The 13,556-nt window shown below is 44.7% G+C and overlaps 1 protein-coding gene across 1 annotated transcript in view; it reads right to left on the reverse strand.

Annotated features, from left to right (window-relative positions):
- Majin (membrane anchored junction protein) overlaps positions 1 to 13,556 on the reverse strand; it is a 39,000-nt gene that overhangs the window by 1,328 nt on the left and 24,116 nt on the right. The window contains exons 4-10 of the mRNA XM_028771289.1: positions 10,553 to 10,628; positions 9,542 to 9,667; positions 8,476 to 8,507; positions 8,056 to 8,147; positions 6,494 to 6,557; positions 1,351 to 1,414; positions 141 to 249 (exon numbers count right to left, since the gene is read on the reverse strand). Coding sequence (XP_028627122.1) covers positions 141 to 249; positions 1,351 to 1,414; positions 6,494 to 6,557; positions 8,056 to 8,147; positions 8,476 to 8,507; positions 9,542 to 9,667; positions 10,553 to 10,628 — 563 coding nt within the window. The remainder of the gene's footprint in view (positions 1 to 140; positions 250 to 1,350; positions 1,415 to 6,493; positions 6,558 to 8,055; positions 8,148 to 8,475; positions 8,508 to 9,541; positions 9,668 to 10,552; positions 10,629 to 13,556) is intronic.

A 13,556-nucleotide genomic window follows, 5' to 3' on the forward strand; every position in this document is an offset into this window, starting at 1 on the left:
ATTCCATTTCTATCATCCATCTTTGATACAATGAGAAATCATAGGAAAAATCTCCTTCTCTAGTCTCTCCCCCTCCAAGACTCAACGAAGCAACTGAACTCAGATTGCTTTTCAGCTTGATGGCAAAACCTCTATCTTACCTTAGAAACCCCAAGAAGCCTCTGGCTGCTGGCTCTTTCAGTGGTGATGGATTGCTATGTTGCAGTGGAGTGACAACCAGCCCTGGCAGGCTATGCCCCAATGTAGCATCTGTAAGGAAAACACTCAGGCATGGAAGAGATGCTGGCCCACAGTCTCCTTGATCTAAGAGGAGATCACAGGGCAGCCTCGCACACTAAGAATTATTTAGAGCCAGGTAAAATGTTTGCTCTGACCTTTCCAATTTCACCTTTGCTCAGCAAGATTCTATTCTGACCTTGGCATATTTTCAAACTCAGGCTTGAGATATTTATACAGCTCAAGTCTCAGCCATCCACTAGAGCTGACATGTTTCCACAGGAAACCACAACTTGTCCAGTAATTCACAGGCTCACATCCTGCATCTGGATAACTGCATCCCACTCCACGTCCTTACTCTGAGTAAAAGATCAGAATGCTGGAAGGATATTCCTCTTTGGGTATTCCTAGACCAGGCAGAGCATCTGTCTATGCCTTGAGTTTATTTATTTGTTTTTTGAGACAAGATTTTATACAACCTGGGCCAGCCTCTAATTTGTTTTTTTGTAAACCACTAGAGTTCTAGGATTGCAGGTGTGTACCTTGCCTGGTTTTTTGAGGTGCTGGGGATTGTCACTGGGGCTTTGTAAAAGTGAATTTAGTATTTTCCAACTGAGCTCCAGACCCAGCCTCTGCACCTCCAGTCTTTGTTTTTTGTTTTTTTTTTTTTGGTTTTTCGAGACAGGGTTTCTCTGTGTAGCCCGGGCTGTCCTGGAACTCACTCTGTAGACCAGGCTGGCCTCGAACTCAGAAATCCTCCTGCCTCTGCCTCCCAAGTGCTGGGATTAAAGGCGTGCGCCACCACCGCCCGGCTGCACCTCCAGTCTTAATGCTGACGCCCCAGATGAAGAGAAAATGCTTCCCAGAAATAGTTCTTCAGCCCCACAAATGAGGGAACCACATCCCTTCCGGCTTTCCTTTGAAACTTTCCAGTTTATTAGGAAATGTGTTGGAATTTCTGGGCTACTGAGTTCAATGTCAGAAGCAGGGGGTGGCTGGGCATGGTGGCTCATGCCTGTAATCTCAGCATGAAGGAGGCTAAGGCAGGAGAAGACTCAAGAATTAGAGGCAAGCTTGGGCTCTACCACAAGGACCTGTTTCAAAGAACAAAACAAACAATTTCCCCAAACGTACCCTGTTCCTTAACAGTAGAAGCTGGGGTCTCCTGGTATTCCTGCTGGGCTTCTTCATCCCTAATCTGTTAAAAAAAAAAAAACAAACAAACAAAAAAGATAAAAAGATATTCTCAATCTCTCTCTCTCTCTCTCTCTCTCTCTCTCTCTCTCTCTCTCTCTCTCTCTCTCTCTCATTTTCTCAAGATATGGTTTCTCTGTGTAGCCCTGTCTGTCCTGAAACTCTCTGTAGACTAGGATGGCCTCCATCTGTCTCTGTCTCCCCAGTGCTGGGATCAAAGGCATGCACACCACTCCCAGTCTGTCTTTCTTTTTTGTTTTTAAGGATAAAACCTTAAGATTTCATCCTGTATGGCCTGTGATCTGGGTGCTACTTGCTTCTGATTGCCCAGTCATGTCCTATACTTCCTTCTATTCTTGGTCACTCCAGCTTCCTAATACAGATCCTCTAAAACCATATGATGCAGGAGCTCAGAACAAGCCCAGCTGAGTTTGCCTCTATCCCTATTGCTGAGTGCCTTCTGGTGCGGAAACGAGGACCAGATGCCATTTTGGTACAGTCCATGAGGCATGACTGTACTACAAGCCAGTGTGGTGCAGCTGCCCCAGTGTAGCTGCCTGTAGCCACGGACGAACCCCAGGAGTCTGTAGTGCTATAGTTGCAAAGTGGGTGGCAGTTGTCAAGGAAGGGCTTCACAGGGATAGTGACATTTGGATAGAGCCTTGACAGATGAATGAGATTTTGTCAGAATTAGGGTGAGGATCTGGTCAGGGAGAGCAGGGCTTTCTGAGCAGGGACAGGACAGGCTGAAAAGGGCACAGTACCATTACTGAGTAAATACAATCAGAATGACTAGAGCCAGGAATGGTGGAAACATGACAGCTCAACAGCATGTGTGCTACAATGCAATCTTCTCTCTCTCCATGGACCACTCTCTGTAGACATTCCTTTGTACCTTGAAGAGGATATCATACAACCTAGTTCCAGGTCCACATTTCCAGTAAACGCTCTGATGGTCAGAAACAAGCATACATTTTCTTTGGAATCTCTCCCAGTTGGCCTGTCCTCACCCAGAATAGCCTGAGGGCCTGACTACCCAGCAGCATGGATGCTGTTCAGGGTGTGCTTCTGGTGAGGAATTTGTATAGGTGAAGAAGTCAGCACTGGCCTCCATTCTAAGCATACATTCAAGTTAGAATGGTAGATCTTTCTGAGTATCTTCATAAACCCTTCAAACTGGTGTCTATAGTGGGCACGCCCAGGGAAATGTTCCTACACAGATGAGAGAGAGCTACAGGGGAAGAAAGCCATTCTCATCCTCCTAGACAGCAAGGAAGATTTTGTGGGCCTAGTTCTAGTTTCTTGAAAAGGTAATTCTCATAGACTTAATGAAACTATGACTGGGGACTTAAATCTTGCTGCAGAGATGACCAAAGAGTCCAGCATTTATGAGGGCTGGGTATAAGCGGTCAGAGGAAGGGCAAAGATCATCCAGAAGCAAGGAAACTCCTCTCACAAGAAGGGTAGCTTCCCTGGAAGACAACGTACAGGCACAAACTGTAGAGATGAAAGACAGGCTGAGGAAGACTGTGGTGCCACTGAAGAGGGCCAGCAGGGTGTCAGACTTTGAAAGGCACTGACAATTCAGAGCCAGACCTGCTTAAAAGTGGGGCAGAGGTGAGAATACACTGAGCAGTCTGGTTCATATGGGGCGATTTATCTGTTCTCTAAATGTCTTTTAACCCCTTCGTAGTCTGGCTCTCTAGGTCTGGGATCTAAAAGAACAAAAAGAAAGGGTCTTTCTTCTCTTCCTATTCTTACCCAAGCAGGTCTCATGAGACAAGTATAGTATTCTTTTACGCATTCTCTGCTAATGCTTTTCAATGTGTTCAGACATGCACAATCCTTCCTGGCTGTATGTGTTCCTATAACCCAAACTTTCCACAAAGGGGTGGGAGGATGCCAAGCACTGAACCATAGGAACAAATTCAATTCTTCCAGCTCAAGTGGCTTGCACTGAGAGTCACTGTGGTTACATTAATTTAGGAGAAATCCTTTCCCTGGGAACAGGGTCTGTGATGGAGGCTGTCTTTGGGCGTTGAGTCAAAATCAATAAACATGCTCCTTTTGCTCAGCTTTTCTCTAAGCCCAGAGTTAAGATGAAAAGGTAATTTTGTTGAGTAAGAAGCTGAGGGTACTGTTCTTGCAGGAGACGATATGTCAAACTAAGAATAGGTAGGCAGGAGGGCGTGCGAGGGAAACGCTCCTTTGTGGCAATTGTCTCGCTTGTAGAGCACCTTGTTCCTCAAGGCTTTGTGTGCACCTTGTTCTTCAAGGCTTTGCGTGCCCCTCTGTACTTTCTCAGTTCTCTTCTTGATTTCCAAAGGCTGGGAGTGCAGAGGAAACAGCTTTCGACCTAAAGCCCCTCGGTGGGCTACGTGGTTGACACAAATCTGGGGCCCCATCTTATAACCCTGGTCTAGATTCCCAAGGGCACAGTCAAGTATTTGATAAACTCCTGGAGCAGCCAGGTTTTACATGTGTGTTGGGTGTCCTGGCACACAACATGCCTTAAACAGGTGACAAAATATTGGAAGTGAAGTTGTTTCGATACTTTACTCCAAAAGGTTTTAGGTAATTCCTGTGATCCTGGTGGACTTAAGGCCTATCACTACCTAATCCCTGCTAACCTGTCCAATAACAATTCATTCTCAGTACTGAGTTCTGGATACATTGGCCTGCAGGCATAAAAAGTGTCACTTCTCTCTTGGCCTGGGTTCTTCAAGGGCCTCAGCTTCTCCAGGGACTTTCCCTTCATGACCTCTTTATGTTCACTAGGTGGCCATTGCTTCCCAGACACACATAGCTATCTGACTGTCTGGCCTGACATTCCTTGGGAGCTTTAAAGGCATGAAAGATGTTTAGATAGAATATAAATAGGACCCCACAGACAGTGGGAGCTCAAGCATTGGTTCGGTTTGCTCTGCCTCACTAGTTCACTAACAACATACATCTTGGTTTGCCTGACATTGTGTTGTTGAGCTTGTGGTGACTTCATTGATAGAGATCCATCAGCCAGGCGGTGGTGGCACACGCCTTTAATCCCAGCACTTGGGAGGCAGAAGCAGGTGGATTTCTGAGTTCGAGGCCAGCCTGGTCTACAGAGTGAGTTCCAGGATAGCCAGGGCTACACAGAGAAACCCTGTCTCGAAAAACCAAAAAAAAAAGAAAAAAAGAAAAAGAAAAAAGAAAAAAAAAAAAAGAAAAGAAATCCATCAAAGAACGTCTTGTGAGATTCTTGCAGCTTCTTGCCGCTGCCATGGACTTGGGCTGATTGGCCAGTCTTGAGGTTTCTTCTGGATTGAACTGCTTTTGCTGGTTCATGGGTGGTGTCTGTTGAGTGGGCTGGACTGCAGCTGCTGATTCACATTTGGGGTTTGCTAGTGGACTGGACTGAGAACAACAAAGATTGAAACTGCCCCAAAGAACAATTTCTAAACAAGTCCTCTTCCTCCGTATCCTAATAAACTTTCTTTTCCACAACCTCTGGTGGGTGGTGGGCTAGAGGGGAAGCTGAACCCTTATTGAAATAGGTTGTGAAAAATATATGCCTACATGAGGGTGTGCTTGTCATGCAGGCACATAGAAGTCTGAACACCCTGTGTGGGTCAGATCTTTCCGTCCACATTGTGGGACCTGGGGATGGAAGTCATCAGGCTTGGCAGCAGGTTCCTTTGACTAATGAGCCATTTCACTGGGTATCTGTTTTATAATTTAAAAAATTATTTACGCGTGCGTGCGTGCGAGTGTGTGTGTGTGTGTGTGTGTGTGTGTGCGCGCGCGCGCGCGTAAGCACATGCAGGTGCTCACAGAGGCCAGAAGAGAGTGTTGGACGCTTTGGAGCTTGAGTTAAAGGCAGCTGTGTGCTGCCCAATGTGGATACTGGAAACTGGACCTAGGTCTTCTACAAGAGCAGCGAATGCCCCTAACTGCTGAACCACGTCCCGAACCCTCTGTTTTAGAGACAAGGTCTTAATATGTAGCCCTGGCTGGCCTGGAACTCTATATATAGACCAGGCTGACTGTGGATCAGAGAGTTCAGATCCTGCCTCTGACTCCTAAATCCTGAGATTAAAGGCATGTGCCACCGTGTCCAACTTTCTCCACTTTTTTACAAAGTAATTTAAGATGTATTCTTTCAGAATCCTATTGTGTAAATACTGTATTTGATCACCTTTACTCCTTGACCTGACCCACTGCCCCACCCCCAGCCCATTTTCCCAGCACATCGAGCTCCAGCTTTTTTTTTTTTTCTTTAGGACCCACAACTTAATTAGAGTTATGTGCATGTGTACGGGTGTAGGGTTATTTACTGAGTCATGGACAGTGTGCCAGTGGCTAACTCTGGCATAAAATGACTCCCCTTCCCCCAGTTCATGATCTGCCAGCACCTTAGATAGGGGTTAAGCTTAAGTGCCTTCCCCCTTCCATGAAGGGATGATAACTGCCTAGATCTTGCCTGGGTTTAATTCAGCTAACCTCCCGTGCTGTGAGGTTACCAATGCACTGACTCCTTGGATCCTGAAGACATCACTTCATGGCACTGGCCTCCCCAACCTCCAGTCCTACTCCACAGCTCTGGCTGACCTGAAACTTATAGTGTGGTTAGGCAGGCCTCAAACTATAGCCATCTTGCTGCCTTGGCCAGAGTGTTAGAGTTATAGGTGTGTACCTCCACTCCCTACCAATGTCTAGGGCTGATACATGCCCACCTCACCTGCTAAAATGAGACATGCACAGACTCAAACTCCAGTATAGACTAAGGCAAAAAATTTTCTACAGTGAGGATTCTACATTGGATTTCACACCCATTCAATACAGACCTATTTTTAAATTATAAAGCACAAGCAGTTAAGTCGAGAAGACTGTCAACATGAAAAGATCCATGGACGTGTTCATTATACAACTACTTTGGGGACAGTGACAAGTGCAGAATAGTTGAATGTCGTTCTACAAAGAGTGAAACCCAAGAGTGAGTTCAGTCAATTCAGTGGGCAGCAAGGCCCAAGTGGAGTGTGTAACAGGAGCCCAGAGAACAGAGAAGGAGCCATCAGAGCCTCCAAGACCCTGTCTTGATGCTTACCCTCTTGCTCTCCTTCAGAGGCTTCTTACTGCTGGAAGCTTCACTAGATGTCTTCATTTTGGCCCTGAAGTGGGGGAGGAAAGCCCAGGAAATGTCACTGGCTGTGGCAACATCACCACATTCAAGCAAATGTAGCCCAAATGAATATTTCAGCAAGTTGGCTATTTTTATACTACTTCTGCCTGGCAGGATACATTGTGTGGCAAGATTTTCTTTGGTTGCTTTAATTCATAATAGAATTTCAATTGAAGACATTTAAAGGTATGATTGAGACACAGTAAATGGGATGGAAAGAGGTATCAGACTATGAAATGTTCAGTTGTACATCAAAACCCAGGGGAGATCTGGGCCTCCTCTCTGTAGGAAAATCAGTTAAATAAAATAAAACCAAGTTTTACACCTCAAATATCACATTCCACATGGCTTGGAATGAACTCCCAGTTGTCACTGACAAGTCCACCCAGAAAACAGAGGCAGCCCCTTTGTAACCTACCTTCACTGACATGAAAGCATCTTGGACTGGGGAGCAACCACACCTTGGATTATTCCAGGTGGCATCCCCAGGATGGTAAGAATGCCTAGATTGTCTAACTGACTAATTCTCCCAGACAGAGACTCAAAAGGACACAAGTAGCCTCTGCAGCAGCAACTTCAGCGTGTTGGAATATGCTCGCATTCCTGCTGACAACTCATGCACACTACATTTTTTAAAGACAAGGTGTCTTAAATATCCCTGACTCTACTGCCCCTGCCTCCTGAATGCTGAGATTGTGAATGTGTACCACCTACAGACAGTATCTCGCACACATTTACATTTCAGCTAATTGTTCCTGGGATAAAACAAATTCTATTTTATTCGTCCTCATTTTTCAAAGTCCTTTGCATGTGTATATGCATGTTTGTACAGGTATGCAAATATAGGGGTGTGAATGTACAAATGTGTGAATGTACACTTGTGTGAAGGGCAAAGTTCAACCTCCAGTGCTGTTTCTCAAAGTACTGTCCACTTTTTTATTTGAGACAAGGTCTCTTACTGGCCTGGAACTTGCCAAGTAGGCTAGGCTGGCTAGCCAGTGAGCCCCACAGGTCCACTTGCCTGCAGCTCTAAGCCTGGGCCACCATGCCTGGCAGCCCCATGGACTCTGGGACCAGGGTCAGGCCCTCAGGCTTGCATGGCAAGCACTTTACCAACCAATCTATCTCTATCTCTTCAGCCTCCTTCTGTTTTTATATAAATTCTGAGAATTCTTATTTTTTGTGGTTTCTATTGCATAATGCCACTATGTTGAGTTCAGTTCTATAGATCTGACGGTGTTTCCTCCTAGCCTTTGTCTGTAGTTTTCTGTTTGACGTCAGGGCTTCATACCTATTAGGTGAGCACTCTGTCTAGTTACACTCTAGCTCAGCCTCTAACTTGAGGAGCACATCAATCTTATTTTGCTGAGAGCCTCAGTTTATCCCTAGGGTGGACAAGGTACTGCAGAACCCTACAAATCAAGCAATTGCTCAAGGGCAGAATCAACACACAGCAATAGGTGGCAAAGTCTCTCTACACCACTGACCTGTGTGGCTCTGGCCTGCAAGGGGAAGCTGGCTCTTCCATGAGTTTTCGTTTCCTCATTGTGGCTTCTTCCGCTTCCTTCTCCGCTAGGACCTGCAGAAAGGAAACCAGACTCCTGGGACCCTTCTTCTTCTAGACTGGCTCGAAGTTTAGAGGACTGTCTACCAAAGGAAACTTGTAACATCTGCACTTCAGTAAGACACTCTGCCAGAGACACTGCCTCTGAACTCTAGATGAAAGAAAGGAGATGTGTGGCCCCGTATCTGCAGTCTGTGGGTCCTGAGCAACTGAAGGGCAAAGGCAGAGGAGACAAAAGCAGCACTTTTGAAGCAAGAGAGACAATTTTCATTTTTGTATAGAAAAGCAAAACTGTCTCGAAAGACAAAAAAGAAAAAAAAAAGCAAAGAAAAGCAAAACTTACCAACTCAAGAGGAATACCATCTGCTGGTTTCCCTACAATGGGAAATTTGAATGTCATAATACAGCAAGAGTGTTTTATCTGGGTTTCTGGACTTCATTTGTTTCTGGGAACTGTCTTAAGATAAAACTTCTGCCTGAGCCCTTTCCTTTTTTGCCTGGTACAACTTTCCTGAACAAACAGTGACTTTGAGCTTCTGCCCTTCCTTGCTCCAAAACAACTGTTGCCTCTACGCTGAAGTGAAGTTGACTCAAGCTGTTTTTTAAAAAAAAGATTTATTTTTATTTCTATGAGAATACTGCAGGTATCTTCAGACACACACAAGAAGAGTGCATTGGATCCTATTACAGATGGTTGTGAGCTATAATGTGGTTGCTGGGAATTGAACTCAGGACCTCTGGAAGAACAGTTAGTGCTCTTAACCGCTGAGCCATCTCTCCAGCCCAACTCAAGCTGTACTTTAATAGAACACTCTTCAAAGGAGGATACGTTTTACTCCCTGACAAACTGGGTGTCCTCTGCTCTCCACCTCCTTCCCTTGAGCCAGTATCTGGCACTAAATCAGAACCTCAGCATTTCATCTCTGCCTGCCAGCCACCAGTGAGCTCCTAGAATCTGCCCATCTCTGCCAACTCCCCACCTACCACCCTCCTCCCTGGCCAAACATCAGAGTTTTAGGTACATGTATATGGCCATAGGGGATTCAAACTCAGGCCTTTGTGCCTGTCTCACAAGCAAAAACAAAATTAAATGTTTACATGGGTATCTGGCACTGAGTAATTACTCTCCAGATACACTATGTATTCCTACCCACCAATACTTATACATACAATCCCCCAAATTAGTGTGTCTCCTCACCACTTCATAAAGGAGACATAGGCAGATTAAATAACTTAACATGGTGCCTAAGCCATAGGGTATTGAACAAAGCTTGAAGGAAATGCTCCAGGGCTCTATGTGGTTATGCTCCTATGTGGTTAGAGCCCAATTGGGCAGACAGCTACACGGTGGTCAGCTCACAGTCCTGCCCATTTTCTTTGTCACCACCCTCTTTCTCATGGTTGCTCACCCGAAGGCAGATTTTCAGCAAACCATTTCATCTCTATATACAGAGTAAAAACAAATGGGTAGGGAGTCAGGATGATTTCTCCATGTTTAAACTTCAGGTGGGAAACTCTCTCCCACTTGCTTTTATCTGAGGATGGTGCTAAGGAACTGAGGAAGGAAACTGGTGTGCACCCCTGGTAACTATGTGAAGACTGAGACAGTAGCTCTCCTTCTCTGACCTACTGTCCAAACGGCCTTTGGTCTCAGTGCTTCCATTTGAATCTACAGTGTCACCTGTGGGTCACTGAGAGCTAGGAAAATCCAGGTGTGGTGTTGCATACCAATAATCACAACACCCAGGAGCCTGAGGGAGGAAGATTACTGTGAATTCCATGCTATCCTTGACAACTGTACTGGCTGGTTTTATGTGTCAACTTGACACAAGCTGGAGTTATCACAGAGAATGGAGCTTCCCTTGAGAGAAATGCCTCCATGAGATCCAGCTGTAAGGCATTTTCTCAATTAGTGATCAAGGGAAGAGGACCCATTGTGGGTGGTGCCATCCCTGGGCTGGTAGTCTTGGGTTCTATAAGAAAGCAAGCTGAGCAAGGCAGGGGAAGCAAGCCAGTAAGTAACATCCCTCCATGGCTTCTGCATCAGTTTCTGCTTCCTGACCTGCTTGAGTTCCAATCCTGACTTCCTTTGGTGATGAACAGCAATGCTGAGAGTGTAGGCTGAATAAACCCTTTTCTCCCCAACTTGCTTTTTGGTCACAATGTTTGTGCAGAAATAGAAACCCTGAATCAGACAACAACATACTCAGGAGGACAGCCATGGCTACCTAGTGAGACCAGCCATGGCTAGCTACCTCAAAATCCCAAATGTCAGGCATGGTGTTTTACACAGGGTTACACTTGTAACCTAGCACTTGGAGAGTAGATAGAGGTCCACCTTGGGCCACATGAGATAGAGACTAATTAAACTCGACTTTCCTGGGGTAGGGGTGGGAGAAGAACCAGGAAAGAAAGGATACAGGGAAATACAATGAAGTGTTCTGTAACAAAGGGCTTCAGGTTGTCCATATTTGCCAAGACTGCACGGATAGAATCCTGAAAGAGATATTTAAAATTATTTTAATACTGTTAAAGCTCCTCTTCCCACTCACACCTTTCACTCTTTTCAAACACCTATATTCTGTTTGTTATTGCTTGCTGTTTTTTTTTAGTCAGGGTCTCACTGTATAGCCCTGGTTGGCCTGCAACTCAGTATGTAGACAGGGCTGGCCTCAAGCTCACAGAAATATACCACTATAGAGATCAGTCACTATATCCATATTTGTAAAATTTTTTGAATTAAAAAAAGGTTGAAAGACTGACTGTGGTCAGGAAGTTGAGGTAGGAGGAACTCTGTGAGGTTAAGACCAGGCTGGTCTACAAAAAGAAGTTCAGGAGAGCCAGGACTAAAAAAAGAGACCACTGTCTCAAAATCAAAGAGACAAAGAAACAAAAATAGCTGGGCCTGGAAAGATAAGATTACTCAGTGGATAAGAGCAATGACTAATCTTTCACAGGATCCAGTTTCAATTCCCAGTACCCACATGGTGGCTCACAAACATCTGTAACTCCAGTTCCAGGAGATCCAACACGTCTTCTAGCTTCCATGGGCACCAGGTATACTGTATACCAGTACACAGACAAACATGCAGGCAAAAACACCCATACATATAAAAAAATTAAAATGACAAAATAAAATGTGTGCATGCACACAGGCCCCTACTCGTGGAGGTGGGGCACACACAAGCTACAGCCTTCGGAAGTTCTGTCACCCCACCATGTGGGTCATGGGAATAAAACCCAAGATGTCAGGTTTGGCAGACAGCACCTTTACCTGCTTACCCATCTCTGGGAGCCTCACATACCTACGTTCTAATGAAACTGAACCATTGCTGTTGCCTGAGCATATCTTCTGCTCCTCCAAGTATTTTTGCTGTTCCTCCTGCCTGAAATGCATCCTTTCCCCAACACATGTCTACATCATACCTGTTCTGCCTAGAAGGTACAGCTCAGAAGACAGCCCTGCAGAGAGCTGTCCCTGCAGCAATGATTTGTTATCTGGAACTTTGAAACTGTTAGCCCAAGGCCTTGCACTGTATTCCACATACACGGTCCGTTTTCCTTGCTGACAGAAGGGAAGGGAAGTGCGGGAAGCACGATTGACCTGCTTTATCAGAGTGTCTCTTTAACAGTATCATTTTAATACTGAGGAACGGAGCAGAGCACAACAGGCCCTTAACAACAGATAAGAGTAAACAATAATAACAATAATTATTGACGTATTGTTACTTTGCTTTTGCTCAAGTCAAAAAGTCTTGCTTTAACTGTTAATTAGTCCATAATTAATCTTGAGGAGTCTAAATAATTTGGCTTCTTAATTAGCCTCCTTAAGGAGTCTAAATAATTTGGCACTATAAAATGACTGCTTGGACTGCAGGCTGGCTCATTAGAGAAAAGCCTGCTACTAGTTTTGAGAGTCTAACTTTAATCTCTGAAACCCATACGGTAGGAAAGAACCAATTCCTACAAGTTGACCTCCACATATGAGTTGTGGTACATGAGCATCCACATGCAAGCACGAGAATGCTTTTTTTTTTTAGGGGAGGAGTGGGTACTGTAGCTGAACCTATGGCCTTGTGTGTCACACACTCTCCCACTGAACTATGTCCCCAGCCCAAGACCACTTATTTTCTATGGAAAACATTCTGAGTTTCGGTTCCAACTTTTGTAATTTACTTTTGTAAAAAGTAAAAATTTTGAGCTTTGTTTTCCTCAAATTTGGGCCCTGGGAAACAGAAACTGTCATTTGTTGTTGTATCTGCTATGCTAGCATTGTGTATTGCTTATAATGGTAGCTAATATCTATTAGGATGGCAGTTGTTGATGTATAAATGTGTTCTATGGGTATGTTCATGTGTCTTATGCACCTGTGTGCACATATATAGGGGCCCAGAGATCAACACTGGATGTCTTCCCCCATCCCTCTACCTTAGTTTTGGAGACAGGGTTACTCACTGAAGCAATAGATCATGGTTTCCTGAGGCTAGCCAGGCTATGATCCAGTGTCTCTGCCACCTTAGCGCTGGGGTTACACAGTGCTGAGCTTAGCTTTTATAGCTGCTGAGGATCTGAACTCAGGTACTCATTCTTTTTTAGGCACGTTTACAGCTTCTACAACTGGTATTTTGGATAATTTCCAGTTAATATTTTCTTTTTTTTTCAGTTAATATTTTCAGAAGGAATAAAACAGAATGATAGGGCTGGTGAGATGGCTCAGTGGTTAAGAGTACTGACTGCTCTTCCAGAGGTCATGAGTTCAAATCCCAGCAACCACATGGTGGCTCACAACCATCTGTAATGATATCTGATACCCTCTTGTGGGGTGTCTGAAGACAGCTACAGTGTACTTACATATAATAAATAAATAAAAATTAAAAAAAAACAGAATGATAATATTTGTCCCTGAAACTAATTAGGAATGAATGAGAACATATAGGGCTTGAGACATGGCTGTAGCTTCTCTTTGCTACTTTGTGGGTTCTTCTTTTTCCTACCCTTTATTCCCCCTGGTTTCACCTAGCATCACTAGATAGGAGAGAAAGAAGGAAAGGGGAAAGGGGGGGGAGAGGGAGAGGGAGAGGGAGAAAGAGAGGGAGAGGAAGAGGGATCCCTGAATCTAATTTCTTTCCCTTTGTTTCTTCTTTGAGCGCGACTACTAACAAAGCACAGCCAACCTCCCTAAACGACCAACAACAATCAACCCCACCAATGGAGCCTAGCATTTATATACCTTCTGAAAAGTTCCCAAAATTCCAAACACCACACAATCTGCAGCTGGCAAAAACCACACTTCTGCTAGGCTAGAGCAGGAGGCAAATCATGGTTAGTTCTGTGGACAGTCCGAAGCAGCCCCACATCCCTACACCTGAGATTAAAATGAAAGCACATTTTTTTTTTTTTTCTGAGACAGATTTCTCTGTATAG

Source organism: Grammomys surdaster, unplaced genomic scaffold (genome assembly GCF_004785775.1).
Source record: "Grammomys surdaster isolate TR1022 unplaced genomic scaffold, NIH_TR_1.0 205, whole genome shotgun sequence".
NCBI lineage: Eukaryota > Metazoa > Chordata > Mammalia > Rodentia > Muridae > Grammomys > Grammomys surdaster.